Source organism: Gavialis gangeticus, unplaced genomic scaffold (assembly GCF_001723915.1).
Source record: "Gavialis gangeticus isolate Ggan-Ray unplaced genomic scaffold, GavGan_comp1, whole genome shotgun sequence".
Lineage (NCBI taxonomy): Eukaryota > Metazoa > Chordata > Crocodylia > Gavialidae > Gavialis > Gavialis gangeticus.
The window spans coordinates 23,303,542-23,323,048 of NW_017729028.1; the positions used below are offsets into that span (position 1 = coordinate 23,303,542).

Below are 19,507 nucleotides of genomic sequence, written 5' to 3' on the forward strand. Positions count from 1 at the left end.
AGTGATCCTCAGGGGTCCCTTCCAGCCTGAATGCCTATGTATATAAAATACCTTTTTGTTACTAGACTTAGTCTAGGCATCCCAGAAAAGCCTATCTCCATCCTCTTTATAATCACCGTGCAGGCATTTGAAGACTCTTATCAAATCCCTTTAAAACTTCTCCTATCCAGTATAAATAACACTGGCTCTTTCAGCCTTTCCTCTTAAGTCTTGTCTCCCAGACCCCTGATCATTTTTGCTGCCCTGTACTGAACAGTTTCAAACTGCACATCTTGAATTGTGCAGCCCAAAACTTGACACAGTCTTCAAGGTGACGCCTCAACACCGCTGCCTAGAGCAGAGGAATCTTATTGCTAGGAAGTATCTTATAAAGACTCATGCACAAACAGAGTTGATACATGTAGGGAGGTGTGTTTATAGGTATATAACTATAACACAAGTTCGCAGAAAGATCTGAAAGAACAAAATAAGTTAAAAACCTTTAAAATAATAGATCTGAACACTCAACCTTCCTGATTTGTGGCTTATGAGAGCAGAATTTCTTTTGAGTTATCTAGCAGGCAAGAATCCACAACTCGGCCCCTAAACACTCTCCAAAGTGTTTGTAGAATGAGAGGCACACAATTTGCCTGAGATGCTGTGAATATCTTGAGAAGTATCTTCTGCTTTTGTTTTTAGAAAAATATTGAGACTTCTGTCTCTGTAGGTGTAGATAGAAAAGAAACAGATGAGTATTTCTTAGGATCACTCTCTGTTATACATCTAGCAGGGAGATAAAATAAGCCAGAAATCACAGTAGCAAGTCTTGAAAGAACTCATTGCCTTTAGTGAAGAAATGCAGGCAGTGTTAACTGAGACTTGTGCCAAAGGTGTCCAGTTATACAGGCAAGTTGAATTTAAAATCAGTAAAAGTAAAATTGATCTAAATAAGTTTCTATGTCAAATGGACCAATAAAGATGTATAGAATACAAATTACATTACAAAATAAAAATGGGTGAAAGAATATGGATAGAAAAGAGGCAGATTCATAGTTTTTCCTTGTTTTTCAGGTAAAATGGATTCTTTGTCTCCATCACCTAAATTTTTAGATGTGGACCTAATGATAAGTCATGTAGCATGTCACCCAAAAGAAATACTTGTGACATTTCAGGGCAAATCTAAGACAGAATGTGAATTTGACTACCATATATTACAAAATGAAATACAGCATGTATGCAAAGTAAAGGACAACATTGGCATTGGTGAATCATGTTTGGTAGAGGATGCAAATGGGGAATGGCATAGAGGAAGAGTGTTGGAAAAGAGAGAAGAAGTCTGTGAAGTGTTTCTTGTGGATATTGGGAAAGTGTTAATAGTCAACAAAACACACATTTCTTCTGTGAGTGGTCAATTGTTCCAGCTTCCTCCCAAGGTGCTGTATGGTGTTTTTGCAAATATACTTCCAGTTGGGGAAAAATGGTGTCCGAAAGCTGTGAATTATTTTTCTTCTTTAATAGGATTACAGATTAAAGGACATGTGCAAGCTATTTTACCCTACCAGACATTTCTCCTTGAAGTGCCAAAAATCACCAGTGATGTCCTTGAACTTCATTTAGGAAAACTTGTTGATGGACATTCTTTTCGTCTTATTGTAGAAATGTTAAAGGAATTCCCTCAAGGAGCGATTGATAACAAATTGCCAGATTTGCTCCAGCAAAAATATACAAGGCCAGATTTGTTCTCTCTCAACAATGCTGAGAATTTATCAGATTTTCAACCAATTCTGGGTAATCTCCTGCTGCCTTTAACTGTTGGCAGTATAGAGAAAGTAAAAGTAACTGCTGCAGTTAGTCCAAGTAAGTTTTATTGTCAAGTGCTGAAATGGCAGAAGGAACTGGAAGATCTGACAGCAGCAATGCATTTGTACTATGAAGCTATCAGTAAAGAAAATATTCCATCTTGTGATAGTTTTGGAGTACTCTGTGCTGCCAAAACACAAAATGGACAGTGGCATAGAGGAGTAATACAGCAGCTCATCTCTGCTGACCAGATAAAGGTCTGGTTCATGGATTTTGGCCACAGTGAAGCTGTGCCCTCAAATTGTGTTCTGAAGCTTAAATCAGAATTCATTTCCTTACCAATGGTTTCATTTCCATGTGCACTGACGTGTTGCAGTGATCAGAATGAAACTGCAATGAATCTTCAACTGAAAGAATTTAAACAGGCAGTGGTATGGCAAACTTCTGTCTATGCATGCATTGATCTGTTCAGTGCTAATGAACGTTTATACTATGTTACATTACAAAGTAAAGAACCTGAAATTAATGCTAAATATCTCAAACAAGAAAAAGTAGCTGTAGCATTTTCTGATTCTAATGCAGTTTTGTCCACTTGTGGTGAAAATAGTGTATCAGGTACAAATGTTATTGGCAATACTGAACAGACTGGAAACTGCTTAATTGAAAAGAACTCTTTATTAGTCCAGTGCAAAATGGCAGAAATGAAAATAAATTCTAATCACGTTGCTTTTGTGAAGTATGTGTTGAGTCCATCAGACTTCTGGATTCAGACTGCTGACTGTCAAAATGAGTTTCAAACCATGCTGAAAAATATTGCAGGTGTGTATAATGAATGTGGAATTAATGATAGAGTTGTTGAAAACCCAAAGCCTGGCTTACTGTGTTGTGCCCGATATAGCAAAGATATGCATTATTATCGGGGTATTATCACTGAAGTGGTTGGTGTAAACATTAGTGTGTTTTTTTTGGATTTTGGAAATACAGATACTGTTCCGTTTCATGATGTGAAAACTTTGCTTCCAGAGTTTTGTGAATTACCAGCACTAGCTTTGTGTTGTGAACTTGCTCATGCATCTCCCAAAGAGGATGTGTGGGTTAAAAAGGAAACTGATTTCTTTAAAAAGATTGTGTTTAACAAACCAATCCTGCTTCATGTCATTGCTAAGCAAAATGAAAAGTATATTGTGAATGCACAATTTATGAATGGCTTGAAACAAATGAACGTTGTCACACTTATGGTCCAGGCTGGATATGCTGAGTACTGGGAAATGAAACCAAATTCTCCTTTGGACATTGTAAAAAATCCTCAACTTCCAAGTCCCCAGAACAAAAACAAAATGTATAAAAATGCACAAGGCATGTCTGTTACATATAAAAAGAGTGAATCAACAACCAGAAATACCTATCAAAACATACAATTATTAAACATTCTTCCTGCAGCCAATAAATCTTTTGCATCTTTTCCAAGTTGGGAAAGTGCTATATCTAAAATGCATTATATGGTATCTGAGAGAAGAGAGTCTATGAAGCCTTATAAAGAATTCATATTCAAACCAGGGACGGTTATTGATGTCGTATGTTCACATATCAATTCTCCAGGAGATTTTTCATGTCAGTTACGAAGCAAATTGCCAGAGCTGATGAACTTGATGGAACAAATTCAGAATCACTATGAAGTGCACAGCAGTCCTTATACAACTGGACAGATTGCCTGTGTTGCCAAACACTCCAAGGATGGGAAGTGGTACAGAGCATCCATTGTGAAACAGATATCTAAAACTGAAGTTGATGTGATATTTGTAGACTATGGAAATAGGGAAAGAGTGTTAGTCAAAGATCTTCAAGGGATTCATCCATATTTTCTAAGTTTGGAAGGACAAGCATTTAGATGTTGTATTAAAAATGTATCAGAATTCTCACAGTTTGATCCATTTGTTTGGACTGAAAAGGCATGTAGGGACTTTGAAAACTTCACTTCTGCATCTTGTGGGCAACTGACTTGCATAATTTATGCTCTAATTCTTATAAATCCTTACCATTTGTGTAATGTAGTTGATTTAAAGACTCCATTTATTAGCACACGGCAGTTTTTCAGAGAGCCTGAGTGTGTCCCGTCCCTGTTAACAAAAGAACTTGGACCACTGTTTTTTCTGTATAGTTTTTGCTACTCATCTTTTGATGTAAAAATTGGAAGTGAAGAGGAGGTATATCTAACACATGTACGTAGCCCTTCAAAATTTTATTGCCAGCTTAATCGAAATGCTGAAATCATAGATGCATTGATGCTGAAGACTGCTGAGATGAGTAAAATGCCAAGGAGTCCAAAACATGACAGTAGCAATATACGATTATGCATAGCAAAATACTTTGAAGATGGTCTGTTTTATAGAGCTTTAGCTTCTGCTGTGGGGTTGTCATCCTACTCAATAGTCTATTTTGTGGACTTTGGAAATAAACAGATGGTAGAGAGAGAGAAACTGATACCTATTCCAAATAATGCTGTTGATGTACTATTCACACCCATGCAAGCCATCAAATGTTACCTGCCGGATCTTGTAGATAGAGAGTTTCCAATAGAAGTCAGTAGATGGTTTGAGGACAGCTTTATGGGGAAGCTCCTGAAGGCAGTAGTTGTATCTAGAGAATCAGATGGCCAGATTGGTGTGGAGCTGTATGATGGAAATCTCCAGATAAATAAAAGAATTAAAGAAATGTTATCGGAGTATGTTAAAAAATACACAGGGGAATCTGGACGTGCGCTAAGTTGTACTGAACAGTTTGCTGCAAATAGCAAAATGTTACACACACAATTCAATGAAGCAAATGTTACAAGTATTGAGAGAAAGGGCTTGAAAACTGAAACAAAAAAACAAGTATATGATACAACTTCTCAACCTGATTTTAAGCAGGGTTTTGAAGCTAAAGAACAGGATGTGCTTACGGTGCAAAAAAATGTGCCCTTAAAATTGTCGACATTCAATGGCAGCGAGGAGCTAGGCTGTGAAAATATTGTGAACTTGTCTGCGCAACACAGAAGAAAAAGTACAGATAAAAAATTTACTTCCAAATTGCTGCATGGTTCTGCTGTGTGTATGGAGGAAACAACTGCAGATGACGTGCCTGAAACAAATACCAACAAACTAAATTACACAGGTGAGGAAAAGACTGGTAGAATAAGTTTTCCCAAGTGTATAAACCTGCCCCCACGTAATATTCAAGCGAACTCTAAGTTACCAGGTTATATTTCTAATTTAAATAGCTTGTCAAGTTTCTATATTCATCTTGCAGATGATGAAAATCTACTAATCCAGCTTGCAGAAGAACTCAATAAAGGAGCAATAAATACAGACTATGAACTTTGTCTCAATCAGTTTGTAGCTGGGGATCTTGTTATTGCAGAATATGCAATTGATTGCTCTCTGTATAGAGCAGCTATTAAAGCTGTTAGATCAAAAGAATCTTTTGAGGTAGAATTTATTGATTATGGCAATACAGCAGTTGTGAATTCATCAAAAATCTACAGGATTCAGACAAGGTTCTTAACTTTGCCAAAGCTCAGTATCCATTGTTTCCTTAGCAGATTAAAAAGTAGTTCTCCTGATAGAACCTGGAGCAGTGAACTTATGTTCTACTTTGCCAGAGAAGTGATTAATAAGCCAATCATCTGTGTGTTTTTGCAAGATCATGAACAAAAGTGGGAGGTAGATATACTTTGTGATGGGAAGTCTATGGCTAATGACTTACTGGAGAGGGAAGGCAGCTCAGGATTACAGAAAACCCAAGTGCTAGATGTGGAAATGAGAACCAGGGAAAATAGCATAGGCACAAATGTTGACTCTGAAGAGTCCCCTGTACAAAGGAAAATATCTGAAGATGCAAATAAACACAAGGCTGAGAAATATCTTTGTTTCCTAGAAACACCTAGAAACACCTCAGAGAATCTGTCTAAAATTCCTTCTCAAGATTTAAATGCTGGGCAGCTAGAAATAGCTGAAATAATTAATGTTTCAAAATGTGGAAACTTTCGCATAAAATTAATTAGAAATGCTGAAACATTGAGTCACTTAAAGATAATGATTGCCAAAGAAGTAAAGAAAAACTGCTTGCTTGCCATTGAAAATATTAAAGAAGGATTAGAGTACTTGACAAAATCTAAAAGAACACTGAATTGGTACCGATCAGAAGTGATAAAAAAGTTTGAGAGTGAAAAGAAACTGTTTGTTTTTTTTGTGGATTGTGGTAGGTGTGAAATGGTATCCTGGCATAATACAAAAATGCTCTCTGATGAGATCAGAAGTATTCCTAAACAGGTTGTTTCATGTAAATGGGTTTGGGTTAAAAATTCAGGTAAAATACCATTTGACCATGTGGTGCAGACAGTTGCACATCGTGAGATAAAGATCCTGTTTTTACGATACTTAGAATCTTCTTGTATCTGGGAAGTAGAAATCTTAATAGATGGGATTCTACTTTTGGAATATTTGAATCAAATCTCAAGCCAAGATAAAAGTAAAAAACTGAATTGTTCAGAATGTGCAAGTGATGTACACTCTGTGATGTCATTCAGGATAAATTCAGTTACATGGGCACTGTTGCAAAGCGGTAATCAGTACCATGGATTTGCAGCTACAGTTACTGATCCTTCAAACTTCTGTGTTCAGTTAGAAGACTTATTTGACACTATGAAAACTTTGTTCATGCTACTCTCTGACCTTCCAGATAACTTGCCAGCTTTGCCACAGGAATTTGTGACTCCTGGTGTGAGTTGCCTGATCAAGCTTGAGTTGGAAGCACAGTGGAATAGGGTGGAAGTGTCTGAAGTTTTAAATCACTCTATTCTCCTTACATTTATTGATTATGGCTTTCTAAAATACATCCCTTATTCTGATATCCATAAACTTAAAATCATTCCAGATGAACTTGCGTGCTTGCCACGACTAACTTATTTGTGCTTTTTATCTGGGGTGAATCCTGCGAAAGGGAATGACTGGAGTGATGAAGCTAAGCTTTTGTCCCAAGAATTTCTGAGTAAAGGAGGTCTGATTTTCCGGTTTAAACAGTATGGTTTTGGAATGAAATTAGAGGTAGATGTTTTATGTGAGCAAAGAAATCTAGCCGATATCCTGGTTGCTGCTGGCTTTGCGGTCTACACTAGAAGTAAAAACTGCTTTGTTGCACCTCATACAAAATCAGAGGAAGCAGGTTCACAATCTAAATGTGAATCTCAGCACTCACTCTCGCAACTTGCTGAACGAAAACTTGGCTGTCGAGAAAACATTGTTTTGCCAGTTGAAGAAGAGAACTCGCAACAGCAAATACTAGATCTACCCAGTAACAAGGACCATTGTACAGCATCAAGAAGGAATTCCACTAAACCACATGCTGGAAGACAACTGAGGAAGAAACCAAAGTCAAATAATAACGATAAAAGCAGTGCAAAAGATGAGCTTAATATTGACAAAAATAAGCGTATGCAGCACTGTGATATGAAATGTAAAGTGAATGGAACAAAATGTATTACTGAAAAATTGTCCAGAGTCATTGAATGAAACTTATGAGACTTCTGATCTGGACACCAGAATGAGAGTAATGAAGATAAGGGAAGAGATGCCATCAAATTAATGTCTGAATAGTAAGTGTCAATGCATAGTATAAAGTTGAAGCATAACATTACATAAATTATATAATTCATAATGTGATTTTTTTTTTTTTACTTTATTTTAAATTTCAAACAGTTCTTTCTTAACTCCAGAATTGTTGAAAACACTTTGCTTTTTATACTAATGAGAATTTACATTTGGACAGTGGTCAAGGCATGAAAACCTTAGGTCAGAAATGAAAATGTAAATCTTTTCAGAATATTTTAAATGTATATGAAAATGCAGGGTCATAACTATATCTCAACTTTAACAATATAATTTTAATCGCATGTATGTATGCATATAATATATAATATGCATAAGAGAGAGGGATGTATTATAAACATAAACTTGGCTATTATGGGCATACAAAATGTTCTCAAAGATTAAATATTTGCATGATGCAATTTGGCATTCTAGTTAAGAGGATTAGCAGAGTTCTATATCTTGGAACAACATGGAACAATATGGAAGCTTGTCATTAGACTCAACTAGCTTCATTTTGTCAATGAACTTGAGCATCCTAGAGAAACTTGTATTTTTATCTGTTCATATGATAGTTTAATGGAACTTTTTGTAAACTATATAGTTAAACTAGGGCAGTGACATTTGTTCTGGTATATTTCTAACTTTCATGGTCAGAAGTTTAAGCATCAGATTGTGAGACTCTTATTTATGTTGATGGACTTCGAACTTTACATTTAACTTCAGTGCAGGGTAGAAATGACACATCGTCAAACCCTTGTTCTGAAAGAGTATATTCATTTCAATCAAAATATTCTAAAGATTGAAACTTTAAGACTGATGGTGTGTCTTATTTACTTCTGAAAATATTGTATTAGAAACTTGGATAGGAGAAAAAAATTCAAACTCCTTACATTCAGATACAGGTGACTAAATTTAAGGTTGGGGATTGTGCTGTATTCTAAGGATATTGGTTCATATTTTTGCCATTATCTTCTTGTTTGGTTAAGCAAATGCATGTGAATGTAAATTTATATGTATTATGTAAGTGGTAAATATGGATTTTCTTATAAGCATGGGGTTAATTTTTTGATCTGAGATGAAGACCCCAGGTCAATAAAGTTAGTGCAACTACTACTTTTGCATTTCACCCATGCACTATTTTCTTCTCTTTTAAACTTCAGCTCAGTTTTGTTCCATACAGACCAGCAGGGAGAAGATAAAACCTTCCTATTAAACTGAATCAACTGTGTTTTTAGGAACTTAATTTAGAAAGAAACGAGCATATCTTTAAGCCTGAAATTCCCAAAGATTGTTCTCCATTTACTTTTAATCAAACTTGATCCTAAATAAATGGAATCAGGTTTGATTATTTGAAATTTTTTGTGTTACTGATTACTTGATTGTAACTCTTTATTCAAGTTGTATACATGTATATGCAACTTGTGTATATATATTGTAATGTTTGTCTATATAATAATGTTACATTGAAAGCTTATAATACAGATGTTACAGGAAATGGTGGCATTGCAATGGAATAAAAATGGTAAATGCATGTATATATTTAGATGTTTGTTTTTCTTCATTTTCCTCTATAGCACTTAAGATTTCACCTGTTGGATACTTAATAATTTGTGGCTAAATTATTTTGAATACTTTGCTTTGAAGCTTACTTGTAAGTAGTTGATAAACATGTTGAAAAGTATTATGACAATAATGACTTGGCTACTTCCAATATTAAATATTATATCTGGTAATCTTAAATCTGGTTTAGAATTGGGTCTAGTTTATAAAAAAGTAGTTTTTGCAATGTAACTGTAGAACTATATGCTGCTGAATGTGTTTTAAATGTATTCTGTTTTCTTTTGAAGTAAATATTCTTTTGCTATTGTGATTTGTAATACAGACTTTATTTTATAGAAGTGGAGCTCTTAGGAGTCTGTGGAATATGTGAAAAGATGTCTGAGTTTGAGTAATCAGTACAGAGCAGCAGTTAGCTATGTGAATCCAAAATTAGTCAGAAGGCAGGGCAGGGTGCCCCCTTCTAGACTAACTTTTTAACTAACTTTATAGACTTGTTAAATATTAGCTAACAGGTTAGTGTATAAGGGACCATTAATACTGCCTCCCTCCCCTGCTGAGATTCCCAAGCCCTGAGCCCCCTGTGGTGGTTTGGAGTTGGGCCACACCCCCTACTCCCTTCCCCCTGCAGGGCCAGGTCAAGGCAGGGCCATGCCCTCTCCATGCATAGCTGGATCCAGGCTTGGCTACACCCTCCCTTCATCATCCTATCCTTCCCTGATACATAGCCAGATCAGGGCTAGACCATGCCCCTTTCCCCCTCCACAAGGGGGCTAGGGCACACTCTCTCTGTGTAGGGTGACCATATTATTTTAAAGGCTTCTGTCTCCTTCCTCAGGTAGGGGCGTTCCAGAGGCAGGTGGCCAGGGGCACAAGGCTCAGTCCAGTGGAGAGGCGAAGTGGCATGGTGCTCCAGGCAGACGCGGAGGCAGGCACTGCTGATGCTGGGCAGGAACAAGGTGGGCAGACTGGAGCAGGCACCGCTGCACCCGCACATGCCAGGCCTGGCTCCTGATCAGTGACTGGAGGCAGGGGGGTGAGGGGACAGTGCTGGACACTGCTCCAGTTCACCTGCTTTGCTTCACAGCAGCAGGGGTGCCTGCCCACCCGCCTGCCTTGCGTACTATGCCTCTCTGCCCCCACGACCCTGCAGTTCTAGGATTTCTTCAGTTGGCTGGGATGTATGATTACCCTACCACTTTGGAGTTAGGCCATGCTGCCTCTCCCTGCACAGCTCAACTGAGGCAGTCATGCCCTCTCCCTTCCTCACAAGGGGCCAGAATGGGGCCAGGCCAAGCCCCTTTATTCTATGCAGCTTGATCAGGGCTGGCCCCCTCTATGCAGCTGGGTGGGGCTTTCCCCACCCTGGGAGCCAGACTGGGACCACTGGATAGATCTGGCCCATGGATGGATCAGATATCGCCTATTTGGTTCACCAGGCAAAAATGTTAAGCACCTCTGCTCTAGAGAAATATGGGTATGTTTGTACCACAGCAGCAGTGTGCCTCAGCTGGGACACACCTGAACATGTCCTGCCCACGCTACTTCTAGTGTCACACTCCAGACCCAGAAATACACCAGTGAAGCCATAACAGTTACTGTAATGGCAGCCATCAAGCGCCCTGGAGGCTGCAGTCTCAACAGCACCTGGGGCAGAGGAGTCTGACCCTGAAGTGGTTTTCCTATTACATTTCTGGGTATGGAGTGTGCAAATGGGAGTGGGCGAGTAGGTATGCTCAGGAACGTCTGGGTTGGCCACTGCCATCATGATGTAGACATGTACCATATGTTTAGTCATCAGTGAGAATAAATCGTGGGCTTTGGAGAAATACTAAGAATATGAGTGTGTATGGAGGGATGTGACGTCACAGTAAGGAAAAAGGTTTTTCATGGGAGAGGAGTATTGACACTTAAAAGATTCTGGAGGGTCTTAGATCTCAGCCCTGATCCCACAGGCAGTGTCCCCCAAAACTTAGAAACAAAAACGTAAGTAGGGAAATCAAATCTTTATGCAGGTGGGGGGACCCTCAAAACTGTTAGATAATCACCTAACTTTTACAAAAGAAAAATTAGGCAGAAAAAATATCGTGGCACTTATTTTTAGTTGCTCTAGTTTCCATGTCCAGTAATCGCAGAGGTTTTTCTCTCTCTCGTTACACATTGCTGTGTCAAAGTAACCGTGTCCTTGATATAAAGCTGTAAGATGTGAAGAATATGATTATATAATTGTGTAGCTAATTCATTATGAACATTACAATTATTTGTTTTTTCTGTGCTTCTAAAATAGAAAGGGGAAGTCTAGGTCAATTCATCATGCGTACATTATGTAAAATAATATATGCGTCCTGTGTGGACCTGTTTCCAGTCTTCAAAGCCTGGAGAAAAGATGAATAAAGTAATGTTTCCTTTCTTTTAACTTGGTTTTTATATATAGGAGAATATCTTGTAAAACCTTTTACTGGAGCCTTACCCCACTTCTTTGGTTTCCCCCTACTCTTAAAAATTCAAAATGCACCTGTCCCTTAACTAATAACAATTTTGTGTTTACCTTGTTTCTGGGTAACACATGATCTTGAGGTCTAGCTGGTTTGATAGTACTGTATTTATTTGAATCTAAAATAAGGTCCCCCTGCCCCGAGTCAGCCCCTTATCTTAGATTTGTGTACAGAGCAGAGGCAGGGTAGGGGGCTGCTGAGGCTCTAACTTCGGCCCTGAACCTGGGTCACAGCCAGAGTCAGACCTACAGCAGCCTTCTGACTCCTCCCCTGTCCACTTGCCCTCTGTATCTTCTGTCCCTCCTCCCACTCTCTGCCTCTCTGTCTCCCCTTTACTGTCAGGCACAGCTTGGCTACGGCTTGGACTGGATTCTCTCCTGGGCATGCAGCTCATGCAAACTCTACCCCCTGCTGAGACAGTCAGCAGTACCAACACTGCTACATGGCCTGGCAAGGACTGGGAGGGAATATAGTCTGAGCAACATCTGACAGTAGGGTGGGGGAGAGGCAAAGATTGTGAGGGGACAGGGAGAAAGGGGCAGAGAGACTGGGGGGAGAAGAGACAGAGATTGTGGGGAGGGGGGGAGAGGAAGAGGCTGTGGGGGACTGGGAGTGGGGTGCAGGTGGCAGGAAGGCTTGTGGGGAGAAAGTGGAGGGGCTGCCTGAACCCCCTAGTAAAATGATCTCCCCAGCCACTGCTTTCCCTGCTGTAACAGCTGAGGGTAGAGAGAAACTTAAGACCACCCTCTGATAATTAGATCGTAGACTTGGATACCTAGATCCTATACTTGGGAAACGATTAAAAAATTCTTTATCATTTTTCTGTATAAAGAATTTAATTATTGGGTGGTTGTCTTAAATGCAGGGTCATCTTAGAGTTGAGTAACTACAGTATATCTAGGATAACCTCCAGGCATCCTGGAGATAGCAAGACTATCTTCAAAATTTTACCAATCCAGGCTATTATATATAGAAGCCTACACCTAGCATTTTCATGCCCAGGGCACTAGAGACTCGGTCTCTCTGGGTATTTATAAGTTGGACATTGCAGAACTCAAATCCTTTCCTTCTCAACTCTCAATTTTGGTTCCTAAAATCTGAAATCTGAATGAAATTAGCAGTGCAAGGAACCAGGTAAGTTAGTTAAGAGTGAAATGCAAGGGAAAAGGGCAGGTTGTAGATATTTAAGCTTCTGACCTAATCAGCCATTATTGCTTTTCTTCTCCTTAGGGTCTTAAGCAAATCATTTCTTGGAGCTAGGTGCTAAAGACCTATTTGTGGGGGAAAAAAATCCCAAGCAACCAGATTGCTGCTGATGCAAAACTGTTTTTAAATCCCTACTTGGCATATTGCAGAGCAAGAACTAATAGAACCCATGTGTTCCATATCACCACCGGAGTTACAGGGTTATCCACGCTCTCACTCAAGAAATGTTTAGTTAATACAAAGTAGAGCAATCCTTCCTTGGTGAATTTTCTGATTACCTTGATGTGGAAGGAGCACATGCACCAGAGTGGCATACACACGCTTAGTGCATGCTGATGTGATGTGACAGAAACCAGTTAGTCTGAAAATTCTTTTGGGGTTTGGGCTGCTTGTCACTTGTGGGACAACCTTAGGACTTAGGTTTCCACAACTGGGCTTACACAAAACTTCCTAGTTGACAGTTGAATATTTGGCCTGAGAGTGATGATAGTACTTAAGTGGTAAATTTAGGTGTGTAGTTATCTTTGAGGACTTGGACCTTGGTATCTCTGAAAAACAACATCATAAAAATGCTTTTGTTGGTCCTAATAACAACAGGCGTTAGGCCTAACCATTTGGGTACAGAATCCAGAATTGGTCTCTAAATGCTTTAGGAACAAAATATAATTGCTTGGAGGTATTTCTTACCTTTAACAGATTAAGCCATTATCCTTAAAAGCTAACTAGTATTCCATAGTAATTATTAATTTGATTTGGATAGGATTGGGATCCCATCAAACATACAAAGAAATGCTGTAAAAGTGTACGGTTTAATTGAAGATTATTCAGTATGCACACAAATCTCACAATGGGTGAGAGAAAAGGAAAAGCTGTTATAAGAACATATGTTTATATGGACAAGCTCTGGGCATATTGGTGAGTATTTTTGTTTATGGCTGGGTATGAATAAAATAATCTGTAATCTGTAGAACCTACCATATAGAAACATAGAAAAGTAGATTGTAAAGGATCTCAGGTTAACTAGCCTAACCCCTTGTGTAAGGCAGGATCATCCATGTCTGGAGTGCTTTAGAAATGTGCGCTGTCTAACTTGCTCTTTAAAAACAACCAAGGACAGAGATTCCATAGTTTTCCTGGGTAACTTGATTCAGTGCTTTCTGTTAAAACTTTCTTCCTAGTATTTAACTTTTCCCCTGATTTGCAGTCAAATGAGAGATACATATGTAAACCTGCCTCCACCCCATTGTGGGGGGTTAGAAGCTGTCTCTCTTGTTTCCTGGACTGTTAAACTAAAACAGTGATTCTCAGCTAGGGTGCTGTGAGCTCCTTTAAAGGGTTTTTTTGGAGTGCCATGCAGTGTTAGCACTGTTAGGTTTGCACATGCCCATGATTCACAAGATAAACCCAGAAGGAGCTTGTATGCATGAGGGAGGTTTAGTCCTTCAGGGTTGCATTCTGTGCCCCCTAAATTGAAAGGGTGAGTTTTGTATTTCTGTCACTATACACGTCATTGTCCTGGTGGCTGCAAGTGCCTGCTGAAGGCAGCACGAATCCTTTTTGTATTTTTTGGTGGAATCTGCCTATCTCTCCCGTGGCTGGGGGGGTGAACTGCTGGCAGGCTGAGCAGCCCCTGAGCTGCAGGGGGCCTCGGTCCTTCCTTCTATGGCAGTAGTGCCCTCTGGGACTGGCCAGGCAGGCTGCTAGTGGACCAGGTGCTGCCCCATCTCAGAGGCACCCAATTCAACTCTTCCCCCAGCTTGCTCAGGCTTCTGGTACCCCATACACCATCCCCGCAACCTTCTGTGGCCACCAGCACACCCAACCACCCTCTTGTCACCTCTCCATGCTGCCCCAGGGGCAAGCCAGCCTATTCCCAGATGGCCCCAGATATCCTGGTGGCCACAGGCACCTGCTGAAGGCAAAAGTAGTGAGGAACCCAATCCTGTTTTTCAGCGGAGACTGCCTGCCTCTCCCATGGTCGGGGCGTGAGTTAACAGATTAATGGATGCAATGTTCCAAGTTGCAATGTTGTAAACTAAACTACTTTGGGATGTGGTTTAGTTTGTGATGAAGCAAACTCATTCAGAACTCACATATATACTCCCATTAAGCCACACAAAGGGAAATTTTTGTCACGTGTACGTGGTAACGTTATCATATGTACAAATGCCCAGAGATTTCAAATAAAAATCCCTAGTGCTAAAAACCTTCTGACGTTGTGGTCTTTCGGAGTTTTTTGCACCAAAAATTTTCTTTATTTTTTTTTTTCTGTAGTCAAGGAACAAATGAAAGCTAAGACTGGACATTTTCCAAGTGATGTTTTGAGGTCAAAAAAGGTTGAGAACGATTGGGCTAAAAAGTGAGAGGGCCCCTCTTCTGATGTTTTATTTTCAGCGGGTGTACATGCCCCAGAGCTATTTTAATCTGTTACAGGTAAAAATAGACTCAAAACACTGCACAAGTGCCAAAAATTGCAGTTAAGCAGCTACATAAGTGCCGGCCTGCCTCATCTATCAGGCTGCTATCATCCCTACCCAGTTGTTTGGGTGTGAAATTTGGATGATATATTGGAAACACGTGAAAGTTTTGGAACATTACCATTAGCAATGTCTTTGGTAAATCTTCCAGATCAATGTGAAGGACAGAAGAACAAACACCAGTATTCTGGCTCAAGCAAACACCCTCAGTATTGAAGCCATGTTTATTACACCCTGCAGGAGTATGCAATTTTGTCCCTACACAGTTTTGCACATTAAAGGCATAACTTTGCATAATTGCATAATTTTATTGCAGTGGACGCATGATTGAACAGGTGGGTAAGAGAGGGGGGAACTCCTGCGTGCAGGAGGGGGGTGGTGGTAGGGTTTGTGGGTGGCTATGGGCCATGCACCATCAGGATGGGCTGGCTGGCTCCATGCCTCTACATGTGGCTTCCAGCACTCCAGCAGGAAGTTGCAGGTCAAAGCATGGAGCCTGCCTGGCCTGATGCCACGCAACTCTGTACCTGCTTGTGCGGCTTCCCACTGGAGTGCTGGAAGCTCCATGTAGTGGGCAGGCCCGGCCCAGCCCGGCTTGAAAATGCATGGAGCAGAAGCACTGCACCATTGGGCCGGGTGGGAATCCACACATGGAGGCATAGAGTTACATGCCATCAGGCTGGGCGGGCTCCTGCTTGTCTCCACATGCAGTTTCACACTGGAGTGCTGGAAGCCCCATATGGAGGCATGGAGCCCACCTGGCCCACTGCTGAATGGCTCTTGGTCCGTGTGCCATTAGGGTGGTCCGTGTGCCATTAGGGTGGCTCCTTGCCTTCACATGGGGCTTCCAGTACTCCAGCAGGAAGCTGCACGTGGAGGCATGGAGCCCACCTGACCCAATGGCGCACAACTCTGGCCTGCAGTTCCATGAGCCCCATGTACTGACACAGATCCAGCCTGGTTTGGTATGAAGGCGCACTGAGTGGGCCTGGCTGACTATGCCAGCATGTGTAGGCCCTGGGACTCGGCCAGAAGTACATGCCACCGGGGGCTCTGCCTGCCTACCACAGCCATGAGTGCACCAAAGGCCTGCTGCTGATGAGCCACCCATGGCAGGAGTTACGCACCATGGGGAGGATGTATGGCTGGGGGTCCTACACCCACCTACAAACCCCACTCCCATATCCCCACACCCTTTCACAACCTCTCCACCCACCCACAAACCCCACATACTCCAATACCCACACCCCCAACAAACCCCAGACACACCCTCACATCCTTTTACAATTCCCATACAAGCCCCACTTCCCCCAAACCTGTGCACAAAACCTCCACACCTTCCAACCCTTATACACTTCTCTTTTAAGATTAAGGATGTCCATGAGTTGTCTGTTTAGCCAAGGGGGTTCCCCAGTGTCAATAACCCGAAGCTGGCGGGCCACGCTCACGGTATTGGTCACGGTGGTATGGCCGGGTGGTGGCAATTGGAACGAGATAGGCGGGATTATCGGTGGTGGAGTATGAGCTGCACGGAACGCACGTATGTATAAGTTGAAACAGAGGTGATTTATTTACTCACGCTTGGCAGCGGAGGCCCAGATGATTTCTTCAGTTACAGAAAGAATAAACAGACAAACAACAAAAGGGGTCCCAGGGCTGGTCAACAGCTCATAAATGGGGGAAAAACAAAACAAACTGTAATGCAGTGAATGATGTAAGCGTCGTGACGCCAGTCCAAAAAATGATGATTGAGGTCGAGGTTGATGAAGAGCGGTGCCGAAGTCGAATGCCAGGTACGATGAGACGGATGGATGGTCGAAGATGAAGGCTGAGGTCGGAAGCCGTGGAATCAAGGTAAGTTCAGTTTGAGAGTCCGTTAATCAGTATCAAAGCTGTAGTCGTAGCCTGTGCCAGTTAGATCGAGAGCCAGGAAATCAATAAGACAAGTGCAGAACGAATCGGAAAATCGCAATAGGAGGAGACCGATAGGCCGCAGAGCCTAACTGAGGGACAGTCCCTGAGAACCAGCCTCTGTCCTCAGTTGAATGGATCTCTCCCCGAGGGAGGGGCTCAGTAGTCTTTTATACCAATTTGGTGGCCAATTTGGCAGAAATTTCTAGTCCGATTACCTCACAGAAACTCTCTGAGCCTGCGCGAGAGTGAGAGCTGTAAGGCTACTGAGCCTGCGCAGGGCCAGAAAGTAGGTCACCTGTGATTGACAGCTAGCAGGTCGTTCAGGGGGCACTTGCTGGAGGCCTGTCTGTGCTAGGCAGTTTCAACTCCCTGTAATGGCAGCACCAGCTTTAAGAAATTTCCCTGACATGCCCCCTTGCTGTCAATACAGGAGTTGAAACAGACCTCAGCAATCGTCCTCTGCTTCATCTGTGTTGATGAAGTTTTCATAAGTGGGTATGGTAGAGTATACATAGACTGACAAATTTGACACTTTTCATGTTATTACCTTGAACACACAACTCACTAGGAAAACAATTAACAGGAACACTAACAAAAATGATAACAGGGGTGTTAAGAGGTTCGTCAACCAGGATGATATGTTCCAGCCCAACATCTTAAATATTTGGGATAGCCAACCTTGTCCTATGCCAGAAATAGCATTCACGTCCTCGGCTATTTTTCGGATTTTTTTGACCTGAGTTTGTAATGGAACCGATACATTTGGTATTGCAACGCAACACATGTCCCTAGACAAATTCAAGAATTGGCACAAACCTCCTTATTTTATCAATAAGGCATCGAGTGCCAATCGGTTCTGGATGGTCATTTGTGAGGTGGCCTAGAGTTGCTCGTCAATCAACTCGAATCCGAGGGCAGTATGATTTGCTAGCAATTCCACTTGCTCAGCGAATTTGGCTAGAGCTATTCTGGCTTTTGCTATAGCAAGTCCCCAGAGAAATAGTCCCTCAAAAGCCCAGCCGAGGCCTTGGGCTATTTTCTCCCCACAGGTCAATGAGCTCCACACTGGGGTAGAGGATCTAGTTTGTCGGTGCACTATAATAGGGCTCGGTGGATGAGCTGTAGAGGCTTTTAAAGGTGGGCAGAATAAAACCGAGCTCAGAAAACATTGAACATTGGTTAACGTGGCTGGTAGAGTCGTATACAGCCAGCCATCCGAGCATGCCCAGGCTAACCCAAGAGGTGCCAGTGTCGTCAGTTCATCACGTCGGCTTGGGGGAAACTTGGTATGTATAGATTGTCCTTGGGTTTTGTGTTGTCCGGGGGTGTTGTTGCATACTGTATTTTCCAACACCGCCCGTAAAGTGGGGAAGTGGAATGTTAACCATGGATTGTTTTTCAGAGGACTCGGGTTGGTAAGATCGTCCAATTGGGAGCATATATCTGGGTAGGGAAATGCATGCCTTACTCTTTCAGGTGGTCCTTTTTGCGTCACTGGAAGTTCAATACCGTGGCATGCGGCATTTAATAATATCGCCTGGAGAACAGGGTAGTAGAACCCGTACCATGAATTACCCTTATTCGGTCCAGAATTAGTCAAATTAATGACTGATTCTTCATCCCATTCAGCCCAACGGTGTGGCTTCAGTGAGAGACGATAGAATGACTATAGGGGCGACCTTTTTCCCCCTGGGACTTAAATTAATATGCCAGGGCAGATTGATGGACTGGGGGTCCCAGTGTAATGATGCATCAGGTCAGGACCATTCACCGCCCTGGGGGCTTACTCCCCATGGAATAGCAGAACATGTTGATGGAGTTTTTCTCCTATAACACTTTTTTGCTGTGTCGGAAAGGTCTTTTAAGGTGAAGTTCCTAGGCCAGGAATATTCTGTGATAGTGTAACCCCCGTCCTTTAAAGGTATGGAGATGTTAATAGATGTTTTTCCGTTTGCCGAGACATCTAAGAATGATTTGGTTACGTTGAAGGGTATCAAGAATGGGGTGAGGACCGGGTCCCCAACTGATATGGGAATCCTCAGGCAAGTGGTTAACCCCTGGCCCCGTTTGTCCTCCCCAGTGGCATTAGCCCACAGGGATAATAATTGGAGCACCGTACTGGATGAATGCCTAAATTCCGTGGTTGGATTGGGCAATGGGTTTGTAACATATTTACAAAATATACACAAAACAAGGCTCAATGCAATGTCTCTGAGTCTCGTTGCCATGATGTCCAGGCTCATCCAGCTTCGGAACCGCTCTGAATCGATCCCTCAATGTCCCGAACCAGCCGTAATCAGGTCGATGAGTCTGGAATAAAACAAAACAAACAGGACAGAACTGGTCTCGGGGTGAAACTATTTACATATTACTTTCTTCCCTCTGTGTTCTTCAGCATATAAAGAATGACATTATGCCCCCTTGCTGGAAACACAGAGGACCATGGAGCCGT

At 41.6% G+C, this 19,507-nt stretch overlaps 1 protein-coding gene across 1 annotated transcript; it reads left to right on the top strand.

Annotated features, from left to right (window-relative positions):
* Window positions 1–1,053: 1,053 nt before the first annotated feature.
* On the top strand, window positions 1,054–9,366 carry TDRD15 (tudor domain containing 15). Its single transcript, XM_019520812.1, has one exon. It carries the CDS (start codon window positions 1,056–1,058, stop codon window positions 7,326–7,328), a length of 6,273 nt encoding a protein of 2,090 aa, XP_019376357.1. The 5' UTR covers window positions 1,054–1,055; the 3' UTR covers window positions 7,329–9,366.
* The last annotated feature ends 10,141 nt before the right edge of the window (window positions 9,367–19,507 follow it).